Raw genomic sequence first — 17255 nt, 5'->3', positions numbered from 1 at the left:
CTCTGCGCTCACCTTCCATTGCCATGGCTTTTGGGGAGGGGTGGGGTGGCAGGAGCAGTACCAGCTCCATCAACAGAAGCCTGAGTCTACAGTCGCTGATGAGTAGCTTTCTTCACCCGCATATTGAAGCAACTCATCAGCAGCAGGTAGACCTGGAGCAGGAAGGTGGTGGCATACCTTGACATGCCCATGCCAACACACTTTGAAGATCCGCTGGACTTCTGGGCAGCAAAACTTGATTTGTGACCGCAACTAGCAGAGTTTGCCCTGGAAAAGCTGTCCTGCCCGGCCAGTAGTGTGCTATCAGAACAAGTGTTTAGTGCGGCGGGGGCCATAGTAACCCCAAGGCGAACTCGTCTGTCCACGAAAAATGTGGAGAGACTAACCTTTGTGAAGATGAATCAGGCATGGATCAGCCAGGAATTCCACCCACCAATGCCTGATGCATCAGAGTAGATTGACCATGGTGCCACACCAACACTTCACAAATATGGATAGTGCTAAACATATTTAAGGCGCTGCTCCCCAGTTGCAGACATTCCTCCGAATCAGACCAGAAGTAAGTATTGAGGATATGCATTACGTAAAACGTAACTTTTAATAATATTCTTAGGATAAAATATATGTACCCAATTTTTTTTTAAAATCAAAGTGCCACCTACACCACCAGATATTTATGTGATGCAAAGACCTCTAAAAGGTGGAAGGGAACAACGTATGGTCCATTGTAACCGGTGGGGTAAAAACTTCCCCTGTAAGGCCCTACTCTCGCATTATTAATTCCCTTCTTGGCAAGTGTTACTCGCCCTAAGATGGGCGGCCCCAGACAGGAACCTCTCCCTATTTCCCCCTACAAACACTGCCCAGGGTTTTTAGGTGGAAATGGGGATTGGTTCCTGTGTGGGGCCGCCCTTTTTAAGACGAGTAACACTTGCCAAGAAGGGAATTAATAGTGCGAGAGTACGGCCTTACAGGGGAAGTTTTTACCCCCACCTGCTACAATGGACAATACGTTGTTCCCTTCCACCTTTTCGAGGAAAGTGTTACTCGTCTTAAAAAGGGCGGCCTCACACAGGAACCAATCCCTATTTCCACGTAAAAACCCTCGGAAATGGCAGTGTTTGTAGGTGGAAATAGGGAGAGGTTCCTGTGTGGGGCCTCCCTTTTTAGGGCGAGTAACACTTGCCAAGAAGGGAATTAATAATGCGAGAGTAGGGCCTTACAGGGGAAGATTTTACCCCCCGCCGGTTACAATGGACCATACGTTGTTTCCTTCCACCTTTTAGAGGTCTTTGCATCACATCAATACTTGGTGGTGTAGGGGGCACATGGTGTTTTTTGCACACCTTTCCCTTAGTTTGATTTATTTTTAAATTAATTGGGTCCATATATTTTATCCTAAGCATATTATTAAAAGTTACGTTTTACGTAATGCATATCCTCAATACTTACTTGTGCACACTAACACTTTTACAAAAGAGGCAGTTTTTTTCTGCCTACCTGCCTCAGCTACTATTCTAATCCTGCCACCCACCTGATGCCACACATCTGATGCCAAGTTCTCCTTTTTTCACCCACCTTCGTCACCGGGTACTGGTATTGCCACCCAGCGCACCACTCTGTCACCGGGTCACTTTCAGGACTCCTGATGCTGCTGCCACCTCCAGGCTGTCTTATTCTGCCACCATATGTTCTCCTCATGCTGATGCCAGCTCCAAGATGTCACATACTGCCACCATATGTTCTCCTCATGCTGATGCCAGCTCCAAGCTGTCTCATACTGCCACCATATGTTCTCCTCATGCTGCTGCCACCTCGAGGCGGTGTCATTCAGCCACTAAATGTTCTTATGCTGCCGCAAACTCCAGGCTATGTCGTTCAGCCACTATATGCTGTCGCCAACTCCAGGCTGTGTCATTCAGCCACTATATGGTCTCCTCATGCTGCCGCCACCTCCATGCTGTGTCATTCAGCCACTGTATGGTCTCCTCCTGCTTCTGCCACCTCCAGGCTGTGTCATTCAGCCACTAGGGGGTCTCCTCATGCTGCTGCCAACTCCAGGCTGTGTCATTCAGCCACTATATGGTCTCCTCCTGCTTCTGCCACCTCCAGGCTGTGTCATTCAGTCACTAGGGGGTCTCCTCATGCTGCTGCCAACTCCAGGCTGTCTCATTCAGCCACTATATGTTCTCATGCTGTCGCCACCTCCACGCTGTGTCATTCAGCCACTATATGCTGCCGCCAAGTCCAGGCTGTGTCATTCAGCCACTATATGGTCTCCTCATGCTGCCGCCACCTTCACACTGTGTCATTCGGCCATTATATGGTTTCATGCTGCCGCCACCTCCGCTGTGTCATTCAGCCACTATATGGTCTCCTCATGCAGCCGCCACCTCCAGGCTGTGTCATTCAGCCAGTATTTGTTTTCCTCATGCTTCCGCAAACTCCAGGCTGTGTCATTCAGCCACTATATGTTGCCGCTAACTCCAGGCTGTGTCATTCAGCCACAATATGTTCTCCTCATGCTGCCGCCACCTCCACGCTGTGTCATTCAGCCACTATATGCTGCCGCAAACTCCAAGCTGTGTCATTCAGACACTATATGGTCTCCTCATGCTGCCGCCACCTCCACACTGTGTCATTCAGCCATTATATGGTTTCATGCTGCCACCACCTCCGCTTTGTCATTCAGCCACTATATGGTCTCCTCATGCTGCCGCCAACTCCAAGCTGTGTCATTCAGCCACTATATGGTCTCCTCCTGCTTCTGCCACCTCCAGGCTGTGTCATTCAGCCAGTATTTGTTTTCCTAATGCTTCCGCAAACGCCAGGCTGTGTCATTCAGCCACTATGTGGTCTCTTCATGCTGCTGCCAACTCCAAGCTGTGTCATTCAGCCACTATTTGGTCTCCTCCTGCTTCCGCCACCTCCAGGCAGTGTCATTCAGGCAGTATTTGTTTTCCTCATGCTTCCGCAAACTCCAGGCTGTGTCATTCAGCCACTAGGGGGTCTCCTCATACTGCCGCCAACTCCAGGCTGTGTCATTCAGCCACTATATGCTGCCGCCAATTCCAGGCTGTGTCATTCAGCCACTGTATGGTCTCCTTATGCTGCCGCCACCTCCACACTGTGTCATTCAGCCATTATATGGTTTCATGCTGCTGCCACCTCCGCTGTGTCATTCAGCCACTATATGGTCTCCTCATGCTTCCGCCACCTCCAGGCTGTGTCATTCAGCCAGTATTTGTTTTCCTCATGCTTCCGCAAACTCCAGGCTGTGTCATTCAGCCACTATATGCTGCCGCCAACTCCTGGCTGTATCATTCAGCCACTATGTGGTCTCCTCATGCTGCCGCCAACTCCAGGCTGTGTCATTCAGCCACTATATAGTCTCCTCATGCTGCCGCCACCTCCACACTGTGTCATTCAACCATTATATGGTTTCATGCTGCTGCCACCTCCGCTGTGTCATTCAGCCACTATATGGTCTCCTCATGCTTCCGCCACCTCCAGGCTGTGTCATTCGGCCAGTATTTGTTTTCCTCATGCTTCCGCAAACTCCAGGCTGTGTCATTCAGCCACTATGTGGTCTCCTCATGCTGCCACCAACTCCAAGCTGTGTCATTCAGCCCCTATATGGTTTCATCATGCTGCCGCCACCTCCACACTGTGTCATTCAGCCATTATATGGTTTCATGCTGCCGCCACCTCCGCTGTGTCATTCAGCCACTATATGGTCTCCTCATGCTGCCGCCACCTCCAGGCTGTGTCATTCGGCCAGTATTTGCTTTCTTCATGCTTCCGAAAACTCCAGGCTGTGTCATTCAGCCACTAAATGCTGCCGCCAACTCCTGGCTGTATCATTCAGCCACTATGTGGTCTCCTCATGCTGCCGCCACCTACAGGCTGTGTCATTCAGCCACTATATGGTCTCCTCATGCGGCCGCCACCTCCACGCTGTGTCATTCAGCCACTATATGCTGCCGCCAACTCCAGGCTGTGTCATTCAGCCACTATAAGGTCTCCTCATGCTTCCAGCACCTCCGCTGTGTCATTCAGCCACTATATGGTCTCCTCATGCTTCCGCCACCTTCAGGCTGTGTCATTCAGCCAGTATTTGTTTTCTTCATGCTTCCGAAAACTCCAGGCTGTGTCATTCAGCCACTATATGCTGCCGCCAACTCCAGGCTGTATCATTCAGCCACTATGTGGTCTCCTCATGCTGCCGCCACCTACAGGCTGTGTCATTCAGCCACTATATGGTCTCCTCATGCGGCCGCCACCTCCAGGCTGTGCCATTCAGCCACTATATGTTCTCCTCATGCTGCCAACACCTCCACGCTGTGTCATTCAGCCACTATATGGTCTTCTCATACTGATGCCACCTCCAGGCTCTGTCATTGTGCCACTCTGCGACAGTGATTGTAATAGCGACGCCTCTGACCTGCATGTCATACTGAATAACAGAATTATTTCAGTAACCCAGCACACGCCCTATGCGTGTTACAGCAAGGTAGAATGTTCTACATCCCTATTGAGTCTCTCTGTAGGCCAGAAATAGCTGTTTTTAATAGTAATTTGCCGCAGATAAATTTGGACTGTGGCAGTGTGGCAAGGAAAGGGTGTATTTCCCTTGCTATCTCTGCAGAATGCTCCACCTGTGGCCTGATTAATGAGGTATCAGGAAGGGAAAGTGTGTGTTTAAAAGGAAAAGGAACAGAATAGTTGGGGCTCTTCCTAGGAGACAGCATGTGGGCTGTAGGGAAGAGACAGAGGCTGCTGAGGAGTACACAGCCGGAGCTGAGTGGCTCAAAGAGAGTGACATGAATTGTGAGTAAAAGGTTGCAGGGGACATATGTTTAACCGGCTGAGGGTAGCTCAGCGGTTGTTAGTCAGGACAAGCTGATCTGTGTAGTCAGTGACCAGACGGTCTAGGATTTTCTTTGTTCCTGCTTTTTGTTTATTTCTTTCCCTGCAACCTGTGTAATAAAACTGGCAAGGTGCCAGATTTGCATTAGAACCGTTTGCTTGCTGGTTTATTGAGAAGAAACGCATCCTGTGGCGTGGTCCAGGACGATCCCCGAGCTAATCCCCAAGGAGGAATCCTTACAGGACTGAAACACATTTTTTGGAAAATTCGCTCATCTCTACTGCCCACATGCAATATGTGGTTTTCCATACCTACAATATCTAAAGTCTACCATTTGCACTAGTCATGTCTATAGAGAAACAATGAGGTTCATGCGCTTGTGCAACTCTAGATAATATTACACTACGGAATCGGCAGGACCTGGAATTGAAATGCTTTCCAGTGTGTATGGACTGGGTTTACCACCCTATTGCAGCTTTTACTTGCATTGGTGCAAATCTAAAATTGCAACATCTCATGCAAGATGAGAGACTTCCTTGCAACTGGGAGTGCACACAACACAAACCAGGACGATGTGTTGTCCACAAATAATAGGTATGGCCAATTCATTTGAGATGCCATAAATGTCTGATTGATAGGAGTTAGACTACAGGGACCAGCACTAATATAGGACATAGTGTGGTGTATAGCATACAAAATTGTGTTATGACTCTCTACTGAGGTCTTCGGGAGACATGGTAGCAGCTGAGTGTGTGCAGGAAGTTTGTTCGACTATCCAAGATGTATGAATGCCTCCTAACTTTTACCGTCTGACCCTTTTGTTCAAGGAAGGATAAGTCGGTGCCTGAGGAATCTGACTGTGGCTTACCCCTCCCCACAGACAACACATGAACATTCATGTGTATGGGAAAGTCAGTAGAGATAACTGTCGGGCAACCGCTATTAAAAATGTATGCCCACCAATGTATCTCCTGTAGACTGTACCAAATCTGGGCTCACTGTTCAGAATTGTTGCAAGCTACTTCCATTCTGTGCTTTGTTGGATGTCCAGCAGCTGAGGATCAAATTCTTAATTTAATTAATAGGAACCCCCCCCCTCCTCTAAAAAGTTTGGCTGACCAAGAAAATCTACCACGAAATACCCTAGTAAACAATTCTATAGGGGGTCTTTCATTGAGGACCCTCACATATACGCCAGAAGAGAGAGTGGCTCTTTTGGAGGATTTTTTTATTTTATTTTTTTTAATCAGTTATTTTTTTTAATTGCACGTTTTATGTTACAAAACAACACAACAACATTAAAACAGAGTCCTATGGACCCTGAACATGTTAGCAAGTGAACAGGGAGTGTCAGGAAGTAACAAGCAATGAAGATAGAAGTGAGAAACCTATCACTGAAATATGAACAAAGTCACGGTGTTCTGCAGGGGCGGACAGTTTTGCCATAGCACTAAACATTCCAAGAACCGACACAAAAACAACTTACAGAAAACAGGGGGAGGGGGGGAGGGGCTCCTTTGGAGGATTTGACATGTCTTTGTACAGAATATTTAATGTACAATACTTTATTTCCCCATTTCCCCAGTGGAGGCACTGCAGGGACACGCTTGCTGCAGGATTTCACAACAAATTAGTCCCCCAGGAGTTGTCAGGTGAGCTCCCTAATAAAATAAAAAAAAATCCTGGGATAAGAATGGAGGCACAATATGTGCCCATTCCAGTCTATAGGTGCCATATTATGGGTCCATACTAGAGATGAGCAAACTTACAGTAATTCGATTCTGCACGAACTTCTCGGCTCGGCGGTTGCTGTCTTTATCCTGCATAAATGAGTTCAGCTTTCAGTTGCTCCTAAGACTGTATCCCCCTTTTCCAGCCCACCGGAGCACCTGTAAGCTGAACTTATTTATGTAGGCTAAAGGCATCAACTGCCGAGCTGAGAAGTTAGTGACGAATCGAATTACTGGAAGTTCGCTCATCTCTAGTCCATACAGCACAGATTTATAATACAACAGCATGCATGACCCTTTATATAAGACTCTCAGTATAACTACTTACAGGTGCTTAGTAGAAGTGCTCTTCTAGTAAAATGACCAAACCTGTTAGCATTTCCTCGAAAGCCTGCAGTGATGAGATAAGTCATATCGTGAATGAGCGTGGACTTTGGAGCCAGTGGATAAGACAATCTGAATGGGGAAGGGCGGGTGGGGTATAAGGTCTCAGCCAGTAGTTGTTCATAAGACAATCTGAGGAAATAAACATCTATGTCCTCCATACAGGCCAAATGTCCTATGTTACTTTAAACAGCAGAAAACAAGCTGCCGATAGAGCTCAGAATTGTTCCTGGCTTTAAGAGAAAGGGATGCATTATGTATGAAGCTTTGAATATGCAAAAATTCCCACTGAGTAACCAGCAATTCCCTGATACAATATTTTTATGGTAGAGCCGTAGGGCGTTTCTGATTTTCTGCAATGCCTTCCTTTAGACAGCATTGATAACAGGGGTCTCAGTGCTTTGGCCAATGATAAAAACCAGCACTACTGACTGCCATAGACACCACCTCTGTCCTACCGGCAGCTGCTGATGGGTAATAATGACAATAGGAAGTCATCCTCATTAGTGCAGAGTTTTTATCAGATGGTTAGGCTTGTTAAAGGGTCTCATGAAGGTAAGGAAAATGATCAGGGATCTTAAAACCTGATCTCTGGGACCCCATTGCTTAATAAAGTGAATGCATTGCTGAGGCAGCTCCATGCTCCCGGTGTGAGGTGCAAAACTGCGTCCCATTCAATTTTGCGTTGGCCCCTCCCCTCAGCTGTCCAGAGATTTCCAGACATATAGCGAGGGGAGGGGGAAGGCAGAGCTCGCAGGACACATTTCCCTCCCCGCCCCTCCCTCAGGAGGATGTAGATTCTCACAGCCCCGCTCCTGGATGTAGATGTTGGCAGCTGTGAAAATCTACGTCCAGGGGTCTGTGCAAGTGGCGCTGTGGGAATCCCTCTCCTCCTGAGGGAGGTGCATGAAAATTTACATCCAGGGGCAGGGCTGTGAGAATCCCTCTCCTCCTGAGGGAGGTGCATGAAAATTTACATCCAGGGGCAGGGCTGTGAGAATCCCTCTCCTCCTGAGGGATGTGCACAGCCCCGCTCACACAGCACAATGGACATAGTTTTTCACAGCTGTGAAAATCTACGTCCAGGAGCGGGGCTGTGCAAATCTACGTCCTCCTCCTGAGGGACGTGCAGAACTGCGTCCTGCACAGCTCTGCCTTCATCCTCCCCTCGCTGTATGTTTGGAAATCTCCTGACAGCTGAGGGGAGGAGCCAATGCAAAATTGCATGGTCCGCAGTTCTGCAACTCACACCGGCCCTCTTATTTTCTTGAGCCCACCTGGCTGTACATGGAACTGTAAGTAATTGAAATCCACCACACCTGCATTAAAGGGAATCTGCCAGCTCTAGATTGTGCTCAAGTGTCAAGGAGGCTCTGCAGAGATGAAGCATGCATGCCTTCTTCCTCCTCCACCCCTTCCTGCCTTGATTGATTGACATAAAGGGGGGTACTCCACCGTAAGGTTTAAAAAAAATTAAATGATGCAGAAGCATATAGCATTACTTACCTGATTGTTACACTTTTAATACCACTAAAAGTCAATTTATTTTGTTCATCTGTATTCCTCTCCCCTACCATGTCAGAAACACTACTTTCTGGTTGAGAATTCGCTCACTACTACAATTTCCAGAATACATTGCTTTCCCCAGCTCTTCACCACTCCCCTCCCACAACATACATGCTAGTTGCTAATTTTCTCCTAAATGTCCTAATAAAGATATACATGTATATGTGTATATGACATGGAGATGGTGATGTAGGCTGTACGGACTAGTCAAAGGTGGTGACATCACTTAGGGGGTGGGGTTAGAATACAAAGACAAGATCCGGCCACGCCTCCCGAGACAGGAGATGATGATGTGTGGTTGGGAGGGAAGAGTTGCTGACAACATGATCACGGGAACAACCTTCTCTCTGAGATATTTCAAGCCAAATAATGCTGATGCCAGTCTAATTTGGGATTACACTATGTTAGTTATATTGTTATATCTTTGAGTGATAGTTTTATTTAAATACAATTTTCTGATACTTGAGTATGCCTTTAAAGTTGGAAGATGAGCCCTGTACATCAATCACGCAAGGCAGAAAGGGGTGGGGGAGGGAGGAGGCATGAATGCTTCAGCTCAGCACAGCCTCCTTGACACTTAAAGGAAATGTGTCAGCTTGTTATAATGCTTAAGTTTCTTTCCTTTTTCTCAAGCATGACTAGCCAATCAAATCGTGAATATAGATTCCAGCAATGCAACTGGAATCCAGTTTCAAACACCTTATTAAAATGTACAAATACTACATTCCATTACAGATCACTGAAACGACTGACGTGTTTCACATTAAATTTTACTTATTATTTGCAAAAGGAAAGAGTGCAATAAATATCCTGCAGTACCTCAGTGCAGCCTGTAGGTGTCTCTGCTGCTGAGCAAAGTTTGTGGTAACTACTGCTGCAGGTGTTGCTCCATTACCTATTAGGCTAGGTTCAAACTACGGAATTTCTGCCTGCAATTCCACTTTTAAATTGCAGGCAGAAATTCCGCTTGCTAAAATGTATAGTGTAGTGAATGGGTTTCCGTTCACAAATTCACACTTCGGAATTTGTGAACGGAAAATCCGCTTTGAAATTTCCGCCAGAAGAATGGCGTTGCTCATTCTTCAGGCGGAAATACTCGCGGAACACATTGCAGTCTATTGGAGACTGCAGTGTCCGCATGGTCCTAGCGTCGACTGATTCAGTCGGTCCTGGCCGCAATCGGGATCTCCGGGCGGAAATTTTCTGCCCGGATATTCCGTAGTCTGAACCTAGCCTTAGAGTTTGCTCATAGCTTCCAATGCCCAGCTCCTTTGCTAAGCTCAGGAAAGCTCCTGTGCCCTGGAGTCTGCTTGACAAGCATCAACATTCCTTAGGCTGGGTTCACACTACGTTTTTCAACTACGGTTCCCGCATACGTTTTCTATCAAAAACCGTATGGGAAAAAAACGGATGGAACAGTATGGGAAAAAGTAAACCATATGCGTTTTTAAACAGTATACTGTTTTTAAAAGTGCATACAGTTCCGTCAGTTTTTACAGAAAAAAAACCCATACGTTTTTGAAATTTTTGTCCATTTTTAATGGGAGGGGTCTTGGGTGGGGACTTTAGTATTCAAATGCGCATGTGCAAAGTAACAACGTATACGTTTTTCCCGTATGGAACCGTATACATGTGCGTTTCCCATTGACGTCCATGTTTAAAAAAAACGTATGCGGTTGCAGTACGGTTTTTAAACCGGAGTCAAAACTGTGGTTGACCACGATTTTGTCTCCGGTTTAAAAACCATACTGCAACCGCATACGTTTTTTTTAACATGGACGTCAATGGGAAACGCACATGTATACGGTTCCATACGGGATACGGGAAAAACGTATACGTTTTTACTTTGCACATGCGCATTTGAATCCTAAAGTCCCCACCCAAGACCCCTCCCATAAAAAATGGACAAAATTTTCAAAAACGTATGGGTTTTTTTTCTACAAAAACGGACGGAACAGTATGCACTTTTAAAAACAGTATACTGTTTAAAAACCCATACGGTTTACTTTTTCCCATACTGTTCCATCCGTTTTTTTCCCATACGGTTTTTGATAGAAAACGTATGCGGGAACTGTAGTTGAAAAACGTAGTGTGAACCCAGCCTTATACTAAAGCCTAGCCCAGTGTTTCCTAACCAGGGTGCCTCCAGCTATTGCAAAACTACAACTCCCAGCATGCTGTGAGTTGTAGTTTCGCAACAGCTGGAGGCACCCTGGATGGGAAACACTGGCCTAGCCATATGACTTAAAGATAAGTGCATTTCACACAGTTTGGAAAAAAAATGCACATTCAAATGTGCCATAGACATCAATTGGGTACACCATCCTCAAGCGTAGTTGCCAGCAGTCCCAAATTTGCCAAGACTCCTTCACCTTACACTCCTCCTGTACTCTAACTGCATTCATTTTTATCAGTGTATTTAAAGGCGTATTCCAGGAAAAAACTTTTTTTTTATATCAACTGGCTCCAGAAAGTTAAACAGATTTGTAAATGACTTCTATTAAAAAATCTTAATCCTTTCAGTACTTATGAGCTTCTGAAGTTAAGGTTGTTCTTTTCTGTCTAAAGCCTCTCTGATGACACCTGTCTCGGGAAACGCCCAGTTTAGAAGCAAATCCCCATAGCAAACCTCTTCTAAACTGGGCGTTTCCCGAGACAGGTGTCATCAGAGAGGACTTAGACATAAAAGAACAACCTTAACTTCAGAAGCTCATAAGTACTGAAAGGATTAAGATTTTTTAATAGAAGTAATTTACAAATCTGTTTAACTTTCTGGAGCCAGTTGATATATATAAAAAAGTTTTTTCCTGGAATACCCCTTTAAGGGTAGGGTCACACGTGCCGTATTCTGCTGCTTATTTTCTGCAGCTGATTGTGCTACCCATTGACTTCAATGGGTAGGAAAATATGCAGCAGCAAAATATGGGACGTGTGACCCAACCCTAAGACAGCACTTTGCCTAGGTCTGCACCTGGTGCAGCATTTCAGGGGTCAGTGACAGGTTGGGGAGCCATTCTTGTGCCCCTTATGTGTCCTGTCTATATAACACTGAGCAGGAGGTTATAAATGATCAGCTCAGGCCCTAAGACTGTAATGACCGCTATAAATACTGCGCAGCGTTCACATTGATCCAGGCAGGTTATAGCACTGAGCTCTTTATCTCTGCCCAGGATGGGCTGTGTTATGTGGAGTCCATAGGCCCAGCACTGGGGGCAGGCATGTCTAGCAATGCCTACAATGGGCTGGGCCAGCACAGGGGAGGGAGAGCTGGAGAAACCTGACAGTATTATCTGTCCAGCAGAGCACAAAGGGAAAAGTCTGCTAGCAGCATGGAAGGCAAGGCTTGCTACTTGTATAAACCCAAGGTAAATGCATTCTTACCCTCTATCTGCTTTGTCTTACACTAGGTGAATGTGCCAATATTGCCCTGTGCAATAGGGCCAGCGAGCATCTAAAGAGCAAGCGAACACTTGTTTGGTGGCTAATCCCATTTTTTTTAGTCCTGTCAGTGGTTTTATAGATATTGCTGGCATATACAGTGACACCCCCCCCCCCCCCCTGACCTACGATGGCCCCGACATACGATCATTTCAACATACAATGCTTTTTTTTGTCGGGGCCATCGTATAAAGGGCTATCCGGCAGCGCAGACTGCTTCAGCTGCCACCGGATAGCCGTTTACGGTGCCCCGTGTTGTCCGCTGACGATCACTTACCTGTCCTCGGGGCTCCGGCGCGTCCTCTTCGGGATCACCTGCATCGTCGGCGCTCTCCATCGTCGTCATCACGTCGCTGCACACGCCATCCCATCATCCAATAGGAGCGGTGTGCATAGCGACGTGATGGCGGCGATGGAGAGCGAGGATGCCGGGGAAGCAGAGGCCTTGCCGGAGCGTCGGGGACACCCTGGGGACGCGGCGACAGCGATGGAAGGCGACATCCAGGGCAGCGGTGACGAGCGGTGACGGTCTGGAGCGGCGGGGACAGGTGAGTATAACCTCCAATACCAGTGGTCTTCAACCTGCGGACCTCCAGATGTTGCAAAACTACAACTCCCAGCATGCCCGGACAGCCGTTGGGATGAAGGTATCTGATTCATGGCTCCGCCCCCAGCACAGGAAGAGGACGGAGGCCGAGAGCTGACCGGCCTCCCAGGAGCACAGCGGCTGTGAGGGGAAGTTATGTCCCCTGTCCGGCCTCTCTTCTCACTAGCAGTATAACCTGGGGCTGGGGGGTAGCAGCCCAGTGGGGTCACTTTCCCTGCTCCGGTGTCCACAGGTCACATTACAAGAACAATTTTTGGGAAAAATTGCTGCAAAAATGGCGCGGTTTTACCGCGATTTTTCGAAATCGCGGTAAAACTGTTCCATTTTTGCCGCGATTTTTCAAAAAAAAATTCTTGTAATGTGACCTGTAGGTGACCTGTGGACCCCGGAGGAGGGAAAGTGACCCCACTGAGGCCACAACGTGTGGACACACTGCTTGTTTATTTATCATTAATCCATTATGGCAGCGTTTCCCAACCAGGGAGCCTCCAGCTGTTACAAAACTACAACTTCTGGACAGCTAAAGACTGTCCGGCCATGCTGGGAGTTGTAGTTTTGCAACAGCTGGAGGCACACTGGTTGGTAAACACTTGAGATAGATAGATTGACTGGGCATAGATCAGTGTTTTCCTACCATGGTGCCTCCAGCTGTTGCAAAACTACAGTCCAGGCATGCTGTGAGTTGTAGTTTTGCAACAGCTGGAGACACCCTGGTTGGAAAACACTATCTATCTACCTATCGATCTATCCATCCCACAGGGTGCCTCCAGCTGTTGCAAAACTACAACTCCCAGCATACCTCAACAGCCAAAGGCCCAGGAGTTGTAGTTTTTTAGTTTTGCAACATCTGGAGGCACCCTGGTTGGTAAAAAGATATCCATGTCCTATCTATCATCTATCTACTGTATCTATCTTATATCTATATCTATCCATCTAATATCTTTCTATTTATCTATCCATCTCATATCTATCTATCTATCTATCCATCTCATATCTATCTCGTATCTATCTATCTATCACATATCTATCTATCCATCTCATATCTATCTCATATCTATCTGTCTATCTATCTCATATCCATCTCATATCTATCCATCTATTTCATATCTATCTATCTATCTATCTATCTATCTATCTCATATCTATCTCATATCTATCTATCTATCTAATATCTATATATCTATCTATCTCATATCTATCTCATATCTATCTATCTATCTAATATCTATCTATCTATCTCATATCTATCTCATATCTATCTAATATCTATCTATCTAATATCTATCTATTTCATATCTATCTATCTATCTCATATCTATCTCATATCTATCTAATATCTATCTATCTAATATCTATCTATTTCATATCTATCTATCTATCTAATATCTATCTATCTATCTCATACCTATCTCATATCTATCTAATATCTATCTATCTAATATCTATCTATTTCATATCTATCTATCTCATATCTATCTATCTATCTAATATCTATCTATCTATCTCATATCTATCTCATATCCATCTATCTATCTAATATCTATCTATCTCATATCTATCTCATATCTATCTAATATCTATCTATCTAATATCTATCTATTTCATATCTATCTATCTATCTCATATCTATCTATCTATCTAATATCTATCTATCTATCTATCTATCTATCTCATATCTATCTCATATCTATCTATCTATCTATCTATCTAATATCTATCTATCTATCTATCTCATATCTATCTCATATCTATCTAATATCTATCTATCTCATATCTATCTATCTATCTATCTCATATCTATCTATCTATCTCTCTCATATCTATCTCATATCTATCTATCTCATATCTATCTCATATCTATCTATCTCATATCTATCTATCTATCTATATCATATCTATCTATCTATCTATCTATCTCATATCTATCTCATATCTCATATTTATCTCCTACCTGAACAATTGATGTATGGGGGGCACGTTCTTTGCACAGGGGCCCTATGCTGTCTGTGTCCGCCCCTACTTTGGGGACCACTGTATACTGACATGTTCCATTTCTTATGTGGTATCTGCCCAGCAGCATTACGTAACACAAGAACACTTGTTTTAACTTGCGGATAACTTCTCCTGGGTTTTCTTCTTCAGGAGGTGACAACATGGCAAAGCATTAGTTTCATTAAAATAAACTTTTTTGACACGTGGGTCACCAGATACAACTCCTTCACTCCATAGACTAATGTAGTGGAAGAGTCGTATCTGGCAGCCACCCAGGGAGTGAGGAGCGCTACCATGCACTTCACCATCTCAGGACTTACACCCGATGCAATCCAAGCTTATGACATGTCTGGACGAAATGCCAAAAGTTTATGTTAATGACGCTAAGGTTTTAGGATTCCCCAAAAATCTAAACTGATAAACCTAAAAAGTACTGTGCTGTGATTGGTTGCTCTGGACAACAAGATGTGGTAAAATCTTGAATTTTTGTAATATTTCTTAACCTCTCATAATTACCAATATATTAAAAGCTGACATGGTCAGTTAAAGGGGAACTGTCATTACTTATGCTGCATGAACCATGTGTTGTCGGAGTGGTTCCCATTGGCTTCTGCTCGCCATGGTGACCTTGATTGATAGATCTCTTCCTGGTTTAATATAGGGAGATATCTATCAAACAAGGCTGATGGGGCAGGAAAAAGCCGCTGGGGACCGCTCTGATAAATTAAAGTTAAATTACAGTGATGACTGGTTCTCTTTAACCACTGGAACCACCAGCTGCTAGAACCAGAGGCCCCAGTCCCCACCTCTCTCAGTGACATATTCATGGAGGAGATTGTGCGGTAGGCAGGGGTGATGTGTCTGAGGTGAATGTTCGTGATACCAGGAGTGTTAACCTACCACATTCCAAGGTAAACACGTTGCCAGTGCCAAGCGCTGGGTAAAGGTAACCACTTGAACTTTATTCAAAAATGGCAGGAGACGTAGTACAGACAGTTCAGTTCAGTGATGTGCAACTGTAGTGAAGGCTGTTGTAAGAAACCACAGTTGCTTTACAGGGACTGTAATGTGACTTAGGCTGAAATAACTCATTTCTAATTATTGTCAACAAAAATATTAAGTATATTATGACTGTTATGAATTGCCAAAAACATAAAAACAATGCAATCCACCATATCTGGGCCAGACTATTTTCCCAGATATGAGTTCTATGAAGTAGTGGTAGAAGTAAATTTTACAATATAATAAAACAATAACAAAGTTATTCTAAAAATGATTTGCAGGTTTATTGGTTACAATTAATTAACATAAAAGAGTAATATAAACACAACATGATATAAATGAAGAGATCTTAAAATCGTTAACTCAAATCTAACATGTCTTGTGACCATTTCGACACAATCCTAGGGCCTTCTTTAGTAATCCATACAAAGATGGATACTTGCAATTTTTTATATACCATTTGAATCTCTCAAATTATAACATCTGATTTTATCGGTACCAATATAGCCCGACAATTAGACAGGACTTGGACAGACTTGACTTGAAAAGCCTTGACTAGACTTGACCTGTATAGACTTGACTTTGGGAGGTGATTGTCACTGCCTTGCGCTGCTTCACAGTATGGAATCCAAAGTGGGTGCTTACCACCAGGGTAGACAGGGGTGGCCAGAGGATCTTTATACCTCTATCCTGTGGGGCCCATCAGATTCTTCTATTCTCCACAAAGCTGACATGAACTGGACTGACAACCTGGTCAGTGGGATTCTTGTGAAGAGTGTAGTTGCTTTTAATTCAATAATTCTGGCAACTGGGTCTTTGGACCTGTCCCCATGTGGTGAGGTACAGGTCACACAGCAGAGGTCTTGCCTCTACCTTCAGTCAAGTCTAGACTGACTCTTCATCGACTGGACTATACTCCTCCCTGTCTGATTAGACCCAGGTGGAGAAAGGGCAGTAGGCCCTGATTGTCTGGATGGCTCATGTGGTTTCTTACTCATCATCCCACAGAAACAACATTACCTCTTTACATGACATCCAAGATACAATGACATTAGACAGTGAGAAACACAATAAAGGCATTTCCATAACACAATACTTTTTGACATGGAGCTGTGGGGCCAGAAGCGGGCACCATAAAGTGACTTCCACCTGACACGGCAGGTAAACAATGGGGCTTCCTCACTGGGGCACCACGATGGAATGGAGTAATGGATGAGCATTCATGTTCACACTTTGTTCAGGCTCCATCAGAGTGGCTTAAACAGTTTAAGGGTGCGGGGAAACCCGCTGTGAGTTACACTACCATTCATTTGAATGGGTCTGCGGACAGTCCGCAAATCTGACACTATAGCGGACTGTCTGTGGACCCATTTAAATCAATGATAGCGTAACTCGCAGCGGGATTCCCGCAGCGGGCAACCCGCTGCTAGTAATAGCGTGTGAACGCACCATAAGAGACTCCTTGCCATCATTGTTGGAACCCAGAGACAAACTCCCATCCAAAAAGGGGAATTTCTCACTTGCGGTCGGTACCAGTTTGTTGCTGGTGCACGTCGAAGACCTGTCAGAAAGGTATGCTAAGGTATATTGGCAGTGGGTCTATTGAGTTTATTGAGCTCAAAAGTAGTCAACTAGTGACTCTAAATGTTCTGCACCTATGTTTGTT

The 17255-nt window shown here is 45.1% G+C and overlaps 1 protein-coding gene across 1 annotated transcript in view; it reads left to right on the top strand.

The window, feature by feature from the left end:
* The first annotated feature begins 11815 nt into the window (after positions 1 to 11815).
* LOC130296479 (adenosine deaminase-like) overlaps positions 11816 to 17255 on the top strand; it is a 42403-nt gene continuing 36963 nt past the window's right edge. Inside the window, exon 1 of the mRNA XM_056548043.1 lies at positions 11816 to 11915. Within this exon, the coding sequence (XP_056404018.1) occupies positions 11880 to 11915 (36 nt within the window). The 5' untranslated portion in view covers positions 11816 to 11879. The remainder of the gene's footprint in view (positions 11916 to 17255) is intronic.

Source organism: Hyla sarda, chromosome 12, assembly GCF_029499605.1.
Source record: "Hyla sarda isolate aHylSar1 chromosome 12, aHylSar1.hap1, whole genome shotgun sequence".
NCBI lineage: Eukaryota > Metazoa > Chordata > Amphibia > Anura > Hylidae > Hyla > Hyla sarda.
This window is presented reverse-complemented; position numbering and strand designations above follow the sequence as displayed.